This window comes from Uloborus diversus, chromosome 3 (assembly GCF_026930045.1).
Source record: "Uloborus diversus isolate 005 chromosome 3, Udiv.v.3.1, whole genome shotgun sequence".
Lineage (NCBI taxonomy): Eukaryota > Metazoa > Arthropoda > Arachnida > Araneae > Uloboridae > Uloborus > Uloborus diversus.
In genome coordinates, this window is record NC_072733.1 from 185,717,224 (window position 1) to 185,729,327 (window position 12,104).

At 33.4% G+C, this 12,104-nt stretch overlaps 1 protein-coding gene across 3 annotated transcripts in view; it reads right to left on the reverse strand.

Moving 5' to 3' along the window:
- Window positions 1-12,104, reverse strand: part of LOC129219331 (uncharacterized) — a 235,281-nt gene that overhangs the window by 31,253 nt on the left and 191,924 nt on the right. For all 3 annotated transcript variants that reach the window (XM_054853689.1, XM_054853690.1, XM_054853688.1), the window contains exons 3-4: window positions 8,326-8,457; window positions 4,358-4,463 (exon numbers count right to left, since the gene is read on the reverse strand). In XM_054853689.1, coding sequence (XP_054709664.1) covers window positions 4,358-4,463; window positions 8,326-8,457 — 238 coding nt within the window. The remainder of the gene's footprint in view (window positions 1-4,357; window positions 4,464-8,325; window positions 8,458-12,104) is intronic.

The following is a 12,104-nucleotide window of genomic DNA, read 5'->3' on the forward strand; positions in this document are numbered from 1 at the left end:
AGCATTCATTCGGGGTTGAGAAGAATGGAAATTAAGGTCGATTTTTGAGTGAAAAATTTTTCGCGAATTCAATACTTACTTTTTTGTAAAAGGAAGTAAAAATGCCCATTTTAATGAACATTATTTCACTGTAATCACTTAGACGTTTGTTTTTTTATCAAAAATGATATTTTGTCACACATGAAATTGCCCTGTTATTAATATATATATAAATTTTCTTATAGATTAAGCTAAACATTGGTACTAATTATTTATTAAAACCAGCTATGCACCTATTAGGGAGAGTCTGGATTAGCCTCCTGGTCACTCACCTGACATGTTTACAAGGATCATTTAAAGAATAGGAAGGCCCGAGGAATGGGACAGCTGCAGTTATGCCAAAAGAAAATGCTTCTCACCTTTCTTAATTCTAATTTGCTACATGTACTGGACAAGAAATAGGTTTTTTTTATTATTTCGGCATACATGCAGCTGTCTCATTCTTTCTGATTCTCACTACTTGTTATTCTGGATATTTTTAAAATGATAAATAACTTCAAGAATTATGTATGCACACACACACACATCACATGGTTTACTGTATTTTCCTGCGTATAATCTATGATTTTTTCTCAAGCAACAACAAAGCATTGAACCTCAATATTTACAGTAACATTCACAAATACAGACCGTTTCTTCGCTGCCTATATGTTGCATACTTTATGTAGCTTGAATGTTCTTTCTCTGCCAGTAGGTTGTTTATTTTACATACCTTGAATGCTCCTCTTACACGATTCAGGCTATGTAAAATTTAATACAATTAAAGACGAAGCCTTCATTTGCACAAGATTACATTGTTTGCTCCTTTGTCTTTAAGTAATTAGGGAACTATAATCATGATTTCAAGAAGAAATAATTAACTTTTAGATAAATTTTAATTATACCTTAAAAGTTATTACTTCTTTGTGTTTTTTATTTAGTTGCTAAAATTGTACAGTCAAACTCGGCAGGGAGGTACTTGGCCCCCCCCCCCCCCGAAGGAATTTTAATTTTAAGGCCCAAAAAAAAGCATTAAATGGCTTTTTCTACCTAAAATAATATCCGATCAGTTCAAATTTAGCGCCATTCGAAAGCCCGCGAGAAATACCCCTGAAATTGAATTAATTCCTTTGAATTTCGAAAAAAACCAAGGCTGTAAAATCACCGGGAAAAAAATAAAAGCATTTTTAAGTCTACTTGGAACATAATTTCATATCGGGAAAATTATCGTTTGCGCAATCTCATTTTAAATTGGCGTGAAAACCATTTAGAAGGTTGCCACTTTTTTTTCCTCGACTGTTACTAAATAAAATTTTGTTTTTGTTTCAAGGTAAAAATTTCCCCTTTTGATTATTATTTGGCCATTTATCTTCTTTCTTTATTAGGATTTAGTTGTATTTATGGAGGGTTTCATTTAATTGAGTCGGGAAATTTTGATTTACCGTTTTCTTTCTTCAAGAATGATTAATCTGACAGGAAATTTCACAGTATTTTTGTTTCTCTTATTGAAGCCTGATTGTTGAACATGCGTCACTTGACATAACTTTTATTTTCGAGGTAGACCGTGCAAAGCCGCGCAATGCAGCTAGTACAAAATAAAATACGATTTTGGTTTGATAAATTGTTGACATTAATTAACACAGGGACTAGAAAGATAACCCATCACATCCTCACTTGCTCACATTGACTCTTAGTCCAGTTGATTTCTGATCATTCTCTCAACCCACCAACAAGCACAACCTGACTTGAATGTAAAAAGATCAATAATAAAAAATGCATTAATTTCTTTACAAGAAATGGTGCAGATATTTAGATAATGAGAGAGTAACATCCTAGCCATTCAAACAATTAATAGTGTATGCACTTGACAAGAAATAAAATTGAAGCACTGTTCAAGTAGCCTCAAAGATTTATTTAATTATTTTGAAGGACCTAAAACAATTAAAATTACTTAAAGCACTTTATTAGCCCTTTCTAGTCTCTAACATTTTTATACTTGATTGTCTAGAGTTAACGAATTGTTCCAATTTTGTAACAAACTAATGTTTAAAAAAAAAAAAAGTACCATAAATTTCTTACTGCAACTCTTCCATTATAAGTAAAAGAATAGAGGTAGTGTCATACATTTTTCTTGTGCTGAACAGATTAACAGCATGTTGTAGAAGTAAGATCAAAGCAAGCAATAACAAAAGAAATTTTTAAATACTGAATGTGGGATCGAATAATTAGCAAGATATGAAACATGTGAGTCACAAAAATTTATCTCAAAAAATATGTTACAGAAGTGTGAGAACCATGATTTTCCTTTTTGATGCAGGATTTAGCAAAGAGCTAAATGAGGCACATTTTGGCCTTCTCCCCTGTCCCTTGCATTTGTTAGAAATTTTTAACTTCAAGGTTTATAACTATATTTTTAAATTTTTAAGGTTTTCAAGCACTTGAAAATGAAACTCATTTTCTGCAGTCCCCTCATCTTCTTAGGAACGAATCATGAAATTTTTTGGGAGTTGGGGGGATCCAATGAAGTGTGGGGCAGGGGCTTAAGCTATAGCTTGTTCAGTATATTAGTAAATCCAGCAACTGCCGTTCATAGAATTGAAAAACTCGAATTCTCGAAATTATTTGAGTAGATTTTGACCATTGGTCTCAATTCAGAGAATTCTGGTTTGATCACTCTGCCATTGATTCTGGGGCAGGACATAAAGACTTGAAACTGCAGCTCTTACTGGTTTCTCTTCAAATTTCAATATCAAATTTTAATTGAAAAGAAAAAAAAAAGAGATAGAGTGTATTTATAAAACAGAAAAAAAGATTAACACTGAAGAATTCTCTATGTAAAAATTATTGCTTAGAGATACCAAAAAATACAAGTCCTAAGACATAATTTTAAGCTGTCTTTGGATGGTTAAAGAGCGGAACTGGGGTTCGAGGAAGATTAAGCCTTCAACAAAGTTTTAGCCAATCTTTTATGGTGATAGCAGAAGAGAGAGGGAAACTTTTCTTTGGAGCAATTTTCAAAATTAAACTCAAAAATTGGAACTTTAAGCACATTATAGGAAAGGGAGAATAGGGTGCCCTCTGTTTGTTTGAAATCAATTTTAAACTAATTTTGATGAAGGCAGGTAGGTGGTCTGGAGCTCCTCCCAGAAACTATCCGAAATAAAAGGTATGAAGATGCAATTTTAGGCTACCTAGAGAGATGGTAGATGTGATGGGGGGAGAGAAGAAATGAAAGCTGTCCATAAGAAAATATTGGAAATTAAAATCTTAACAAAGCAGTTTCAGTTATCTTTGGTAGTATTGTTAAGGAATGGGTGGAGGTTTGGAGGCATCCCCTTTGGAAATGTATGGAAAATGATGCTTTAAAATGCATTTGAATCTATCTTTGATGACATTTGGAAAAAGATCAGGATTCAGAACATGTCTCCAGCAATTTTTTGACGTAGAAGTTTTAAAAATGCAGTTTTAGGCTATATGCTAAAATAGTAGAACATGGCTGCATACTCTTCCTCGGAAAATTTTCAAAACTGAAGGCCAAAAAATACACTTGCTTGGTAACATAAGTTAACAATTTCCAAAGTTAAAGAGAGTGGGGAAAAAAAGGAAACCCCGGCAGTTTTTGAAATGAAATGAAAAAATAAAACTAAACATAATGTCCACATGAATAAGTAATACCGCATAAGTAACAAGCATTTTTGGAGGGGGTCGGGCCTGGTGCCCCCCTCCCCTGGGCAATGCCACTGATAATATGCACAAATGTTCATGCACACATTTAATGAAAATGATACTTTATAGTTTTCTGACACACTAATTGCCTTTTTACAATGATTTTGGTATTACGAGTTGAATTACGTTCATGAAAATATTTTTCACTAGTACTTTAATAAACAAAATAAGCTCTTTTAACCCCCCCCCCCCCCATTATTGGACCTTCCATACTTGACCAAATTCCTCTCTCAATTGAAACCAAGAAAAATAGGTAAAAAGAACCTTTTCAAGCTTCAGGGAGGGAGAAACAACAAAATACTGATATTCTGTGATGTGTAAAAGATTTTTGCATTAAAATGAGTAGGAAAGAATCAGATTTGTATGAAAACGACACATAAATGTAAAATATGTATAACCAAGGAGACCTATAAATGATGTTTTACATTACATAGCAAGCTGTGCAGCCTTAACAATAGTGACCTACACATAAAGATGGAGTTAAGAAAGATGACAAAATATCGAATGCATTATATTTGTTCTTTTCAGAAAAATAAAAACAAAGTCATGTAAAGTCACATCTATGTGGTTCAAAGTGTCAGAGTTTTAGATACTAGGCTTAGCCATAACTCACCTTTATTGTTTTGAATGAAATTGTCATTAATTTCCGGGAGCAGTAGTTTAAATAAAGGTGAATAGTTCTCCATTTCCATTTTTTGCTTTACACAGTCATGATCAGTCTAAAAATAAGAAAAATGCACAAAACAAAATCATTAGTTTGTCCAAAAAAATTGTATTTAATAAATAAATGAAAGTTTTGAACTGAAGTTTTAATTTAAAATTCAGAGTAAAACATCTGTAAATGGAAACATTTATTTCAGATTCATTTTAATGCCTGAATAATGCAAGAAGCCCTCCATATTGCAGACAAACAAGTGTTTTACTTTTGTTTGCTGCGAGAGGTTTCATTGTAGGGCAATTATATTTTAATAGATTTACCATTTGTTGCACTCAACACTTTACAAAGCAAGCTTGAAGAAATCGAGATTATGAAAGCGTAATCGATTGGGTTTTTTGTTATCATAATCATAGTCATAATTGAAACATTGAAGAGTTCTGTAATTGTAATCACAATCAAAATCAATAAATATTCGTACTATCAAAATTGTAATCAATCAAACTGTAATGAAACCTCCTGTAATCATGATTCCAAAAAGAAAGAAAAAATACATGGACTCAAAATCTACTAAAAAAAAAAGAATTTTAATTTGTCTTTGGAATTCTGTAATCATGATTCATTTTGAAAGGAGTAAGTTATCATAACTAGGGTAATGTAGGACTAAATTTTGGGATGCATTGGATATCAGGTAACTATCTGGCTGATTCTTCAAGTATCAGGCATTGGTTGCAGCTACTCAACTTCAAACTGGATATCTAACATTTCAAAGCAAGATATTCAACATGTTATCTGATACTGATGTAGAGGGGAGGGGAGGGGGGATTTCTTCCAAAAAACTTTCAATCAAAAAATTGGAAAATTTTTTGGATGATGTAATGAGAATGTTCATGTTTCTTTCCTTAATTTCTGCTTCTAACAAAAATTAGAGGAAAAAGTTCTCACTTCGTAGTGGACTAGAAGGCTTTCTGTTTTTTATATTTTTTTTCACAATTTCCAGTTTAAGTATGATTTTCTTTAGCGTTTCAAAAATAATAAAATCTTTTTTTTTTTTTTAAAGGGTACAAAACCTTTAGGATTGCATGCAAAAAACCTTAAAACTACAACCAAAGTTTGAAAAAACCCAGCCCACCTGGGTTTTAGATCAAATACACAGGTTTTTTCTCTTTAAATTGAGTTTTGGGGAACCTATTTCTTTCTGCAAGGAACCTAGGTTAACAAGGATGACTGTCTCTGGAACCCAGGTTAAATAAGACTCATCGACAACCTTGTATCACAGAAAAAGTTGCTGGCACACAGAGAATTGATGTTGATTAGATTATGAGAAAAAATGCCAAATTATATGTAACATTGCAGTTGGCGACAATTCAGACATAGTTAAACAAGCTTTAGAAAGAAAAGAAACAAGGGTGTATCCAGCTCAGAATGGAAGGTGGGGCAGACTCATTATTTGCTTGATAAAGGTAAGTCAATTGTCCCCCCCCCCCGAGATTTTGGAAACGTAATGCAGTTATGCGTTTGTACATGAATTTTGTTGTTTTTCCATATAAAATGCATAACATACCCTTTGCCCTTCCTCCCATCCTAAAAATTTGGAAAAAATGGAGCAGCGGAGAGACATTTTTCTGATTTCAAACATTTTTACAGTGTGAAGGCTTGGTTAACCAGTGACCTTTTGCAAAACGGAAGAACACTTTTGAGGGGAGTTTGTGGGGAAAATGAAGTGTTTTTCATGCTGCATTACCTTGTGTTATGTTAACTGTGTGATTAGTGATAATAAGACAGTAACTTGCCCATGTCCATCATTTAGGGGGGCAATGGAGTTAGTTACTCCCCTCCCCCTCTGGCTTTAAAATGTTGATGTTTTTACACATAAGTGGGCATGTTTTTTGCTGTTTTCTGTTAAAATTTTCATTGAGTATACACAATTTGCCCCTTCCCTTGGCAAAATTCTAAATAACGGGCCTCCACTCACTTTAACACTATTTATGTTCCTTTTCAATTGAGATCAGAAAGAATGAACTTTCTAAATCAGGAGTCAAGTTATCAGAGCCAAAATCGTTGAGTCTAAGTTTAGAAATTTAAGCAATGCTTATGAATCTTTTTATTTTAATCCCTCCTTTTTTTGGTTTTAGGTTTATATTTTCTACTTTGGAAGGGGGAAGGGTAGCTGCCCCCCTTTGGATACACCCATGTAAAGAAAGATGAGCCATAGAGATATTTTTCATCTAAGGATATTGGTAATTTAAGAAAAAATTCAAAGATTTTTTTCTCCCACAACATAGAGCACATAATAAATATTAACGTAGATATTACATATATATTATACATAATAGATAAAGTACAAAACAATAACATGAAATTTTTTAATTTGTATTCGATAAAATACAGTAGTCTAAAAATACTGCTGACTGAGGTCTAGTAGCACCTAACAGAAGTCAGTGCAACTATTGAAGTACAATACTATAAAAATTTCAACTTATTCATTGGGTGAGTGCAAAAGTTTGTGCGGAGTTGCAATAGATGGCGTTAGAACGGGCGTAACGTGTTGTCATTAATACCACTATCTACGTAAGTCAGATCGTTGGAAAGGTGACGTGTGCAGCTTTCATTCCAATCAAAATAATTTGTGCAGATACAAACTGCTTCGAGAAAGATTAGTTTTAAAATGAGTGTTCATAAAGTGCCTTTACGGCATGTTATGCGTTACGAGTTTCGGAAGGGACTAAACGTTGCAGCAGCCGTAAAAAACATTCAAAACGTTTATCAAGATCAAGCACCAGCTAAACGAACTGTGGAAAAATGGTTTGCAAAATTGCGTTGCGGAGATTTTAAGCTGGAAGACGATCCACGCTCAGGTCGACCTTCCGACATTGAAGACGACATTTTGCGTTCTTTAGTTCAGAATACTCTGCGAATTTCAACAGAGGAAATTGCTACAGAACTTAACGTTGACCGATCAACCGCATTTCGGCGTTTAAAAAAAATCGGATTTGATTTAAAGCTCGATATATGGGTGCCGCATTTGTTGACCGAGAGCAACAAAATCCAGCGAATTTCTGCTGCCGTATCTTTACTCGGGTGGCTCAAAAATGAGCCGTTTTTGGATCGATTAGTGACGGGCGATGAAAAATGGGTCCTGTACAACAACGTTCAGCGCAAACGCACATGGAAACAGGCAGGTGAACATGGTGACGCAACGGCAAAGGCCAGTTTGCACCTGATGAAGGTGATGCTCTGTGTTTGGTGGGATTGTAAGGGTATAATTTATTTTGAGTTTCTCCCCGCCGGCCAAACGATTGAGTCGGACAAGTACTGTCGTCAATTAACTAATCTGAACCGAGAAATCAAACAGAAACGTCCGAGTTTGTCAAATCGCAAAGGCGTAGTCTTTCATCAAGATGACGCTAGACCACACGTTTCAAGACAGACGTTACGCAAACTGAACAGTCTGAAATGAGATGTCCTAACTCATCCACCGTATTCTCCTGATATCGCACCATCGGATTATTACTTATTCAGGTCATTGCAAAATCATTTAAATGGAAAAAACTTGACTCTTTGAATGCCTTACAAAATGTCGTGTCTTCGTTCTTCGAATCTAAACCACGCAGTTTTTACGATCGGGACATCCGTATGCTGCCAGAACGTTGGAAGAAGATTATAGACAACGATGGAGAATATATCATTGATTGAATAAAGATTTTTGCTTGCCTAATCACTGTATGACTTTCTTTCACAAACTCCGCATGAACTTTTGCACTCACCCGATAATATGAAACACATTTTTAGTGAACATGAAAACAAAACATCATATGACAATTCGTGGTACTTTTCTGATGAAGAGAACAGTTCATACTATTTAATATTCTTTTAGAGTTGTACAAAAAAAAAAAAAAAAGCAAAATATAAAACATTAAACTTACCACAATGTTAGCATTGATAACAACTCTATCAGGCGTATTCTCATGACTGGCACAAACATCCATATCACATTGAACACAAGACGTTATTTTCCACTTTTCTACATCTCGAACAGTAGATAAAAGCTTTTGTGACTAAAAAAAAATTGAAAAAAAAAAACCAGTAAGCAATAAATAATAATTACATAAAAAGCTTTCTTATACTTCAAAAAACTCTTTTAGTACATATAGTGAAGCTTCTATGAGCAAACACCTCTATTAATGACCAATTTTCTAAGGCACTGATCTCACCCCCCTCCCCCATCTACTGGATGCTAAAAATCCTGTGGGAGACCATTGAAAGCTCTGACAGTGACCACCAAATCACAAATTCCACACCTACAAATGATGGAATTTTTGGTGAAATCAGAAGAGAAATAACAAAAGAAAGGTAATGTGGACAGACATCAATGTATTCTTGCTTAGGATTAGGCAAGTGTAAAGGCAGGTGTTAGATGTATTCCCCCCCCCCTCCTTCTGAGGTTTCAAACATTCCTTTCATATCAATATCCCCTTGGTTTAGCGCCCCAAAAATATTACAAAAAGGCAGGCATAGTTTTCACACCCTTGGGAATCTAAGGTGTGAGTCAGTAATTGTGGGAAGTTGCGGAAAACAGCAATTTTCCATTTTCTAAAAGGTGTTATTTGAAATTTCACATGGGCTTTTTCTAACTGATTTTAGTGGTCAGAATCTTAGCTCATTTGAACAGTTAAAAAATAGATAAGCTCATGCTGTACTCAGATTGCGGAAAAGATTGCATTAATAATTTATCTTTTAGCTCAAAGATAAACTAGAAACAAAACATGTTTCAGATAAAACAAAGCATCCGAAGCAGGCAAATATCTTCCATTTTAAAGGGAATTAGTTTCAGTATTGAAAAAAAGAAAAGAAAAAAGAGCAAGAATAAGTATATTTTTAAAAAAAGTAAATCTGAAAAGAAAAATTTTTAGTTTCTCTATTTAAATATACTCTCATGTTCTTAATTCATATACTGTAAGCATCTACAGTCGAAGTCACTTATAAGGGGCCATTCATTAATTACATAACTGTCCCGAGGGGGAGAGGAGTCAGAGCCAAGCTTAGGTAATACTTTCCAAATCAATATTCCATATTAGAAATTGTGCGGTCAAATGGTTTGGCAGGGATTACATTTCATTAAGTTTTGGAAGGTAAAAAACATACTAGGATGAGCTGTTTTTTACTTAATTTTCAACAAATGAATAGTATAAAATATAATAAGGAATCGCACGGTGTATGGGATGTCTTATTTTTAAATAGTACCGCATCATATACAAAAAATATTTGCAGAAAAACATTCATTCGAGATTCCTTTCAGAACATATTTCTTTACACAAAAAGGTCTTTAACGATTCATGTGATGTAATATTCGTTATTTTATTATTTTTAAAAACAAAACGGAATCTTACGTAAGATGGGGGGGGGGGGGGGGGGTAAAAAATTGCCAAAATCAACCTCATGTAATTAATGAATGGCCCCTAACGAGCCTGAAAGACCCATGATACGTGCTCTTTATAAACAAGTGCTCATAAAAAAAACAAGTTCATGAAAAAAAATAAAAGTTCAGACATATTTGCTTTATTTCTGTTTCAAGTATCAACTTGGACAATTTACTTCGAAATCTTTTATTATACCTCTTTAATTATTGTTTTTTTTTTTTAATTTTTTGAATTAAAAAATTTTTTGGTAGCCCAACTAACATCCTCTTTTGTGCTACAGGCTTTGAAAAACGTTTGAACTTTTTCTGAACACAATAAATCTTTGAGTACGTTAAAGGTTGTTATGTTTAGCTTCAATTTGCTCACATTTGTCATTGTCGTCTTCCCTTTCATTTCTTTTTATTCATCTGCATAAGATTTAGTATGTGCTACAATGTTTTGGTAAGTATATCTTGGAACTAATAACATTTGTCTTAACAAATATGTAACTTTCAAATACTTCTCTACTCCAGAAATTGAAAAAAAAAGGTGCCATCACTTGTTCTCATGTTTTACAGGTTATGGTGAACTTTCGGTTGACTTCAGAATGTTAATGGAAGTTTTTGAAGAAAAAACAAGCTGAGGTGATAGTAAATCGAAATTTCTTGAATCCCAAAAATATTGCTTGCTTTAAGCGAGGTTTGCTCGTTACAAGCGAGTTATGCTCTCGAAGAATTGACATTGCACCAAACAAATCTTTTTGATTTAAATCTGAGTTCTTTTTAAATCAGGGTTCGTTATAAGTGAGTTCCCCTGAAAATGATTTCTATTGGTGTTATCATTGGTTTTTTGCATGCTCCCGAATGACCTCTAAGAGCGACCAATTTCCATCAATGACCACTTTTTCTAAAAATGGAGACTGGTCACTTCAGAGAAGTTTCACTGTATTTACAAAATTAGTCAATAAAGAGAATTTACTTCTGTGAAAACAAAGAAACTTAACTATTTTTGTGTAATTTAAAACCAGTCAACCAACATGCACACACTCATATGTGCACTTATAAACAATCAAACTTTCTTATCACATTACTCTCAGGGCTGTCAACAAAATGTTGTCACAAACAGTGTGATTTTTTCTGGAATTTACATCAAAATACCAAAAAAACACAACAACATATAATATTTTTTGCAGATATAATTTTAATTGATTAACTTAATTCTCTCTTAGATGAATATTTTATTTAGAAAATTTAATGAAGTAGGGTGATTTGCCAGTAACTGACCATTTAGTGGAAGTTTCTACAAGTTCTACTTAATTGCACTGGAAAAAAAAATAATAAGGAAAAAATTGAAAATGTTTCTATGTGTCAATAAAGCTAACTGAATTAACGACTAATAATCTTTTTCTGTTTCAGTAACTACTTTTGAAATTATTTTCAATAGTAGTTAAAAAAGGAGATTTCTCCAGTAATTGACCACTTTTTTAAACACCATCAAACCTAAAATCTATGCTATTAAAATCAGCTCGCATGTACATTAAACTCCTGATTGTCCGTGGAATTGGGTGGCCCAGATAATAAAAATTGCGGACAAACTGTAACAAGGATAAAATGAGGGATAACAAAGGTAAAAATTATTCTTCCTCAAAAACATGGCTATATTGATACACAGTACACTGTACAAGAAAAATATATGCAGTACAAGGACGGATCCAGAAATTTTTCAAGGGAGGGGTGATTGATTTTTATTACTTACTTTTTACTATGTATACCGATTTCAAAATATTGATCACAAAGGTTTTTGACTTTAATTCCAAAACAGTTGCCGGGATAGGGTCATAAACCCAAACCTCCTTTCTCCCAACATCAATGAAACTCGTCTAAATTTGCATTTCTTGAACTTCATTTTCGAAAAATTACCGGTGGAGTGTCCCTTAAGGAAGGAGACTTGTATCTGTCCCTGATGCAGTACAGTACAAATATTTTATTTTAACTTATTAGAACTTAATATCAACAAAGAACAAGAGTATGAATGATAAAGAAAGAGCAAAAAAAATAATAATAATAAATAAATAAATAAATAAATGAAACAAAACAAAACAAAAAACTATAAGTTTAACTTCATAATTTTTCAAAAAAAGAAACAACCATTGATTTTTGCTTCTTGCTACGAAATACATGTTCCTGTTTGTTAATTGACTAGTGGATATTCAGGAGTTTTCTGTATGTCTGTATGTAATATTTGTCTAAAGGTAGCCTGTGATTGAGTGTTGGGTGGATGATGTCATCACATACGCCACGTGGCCT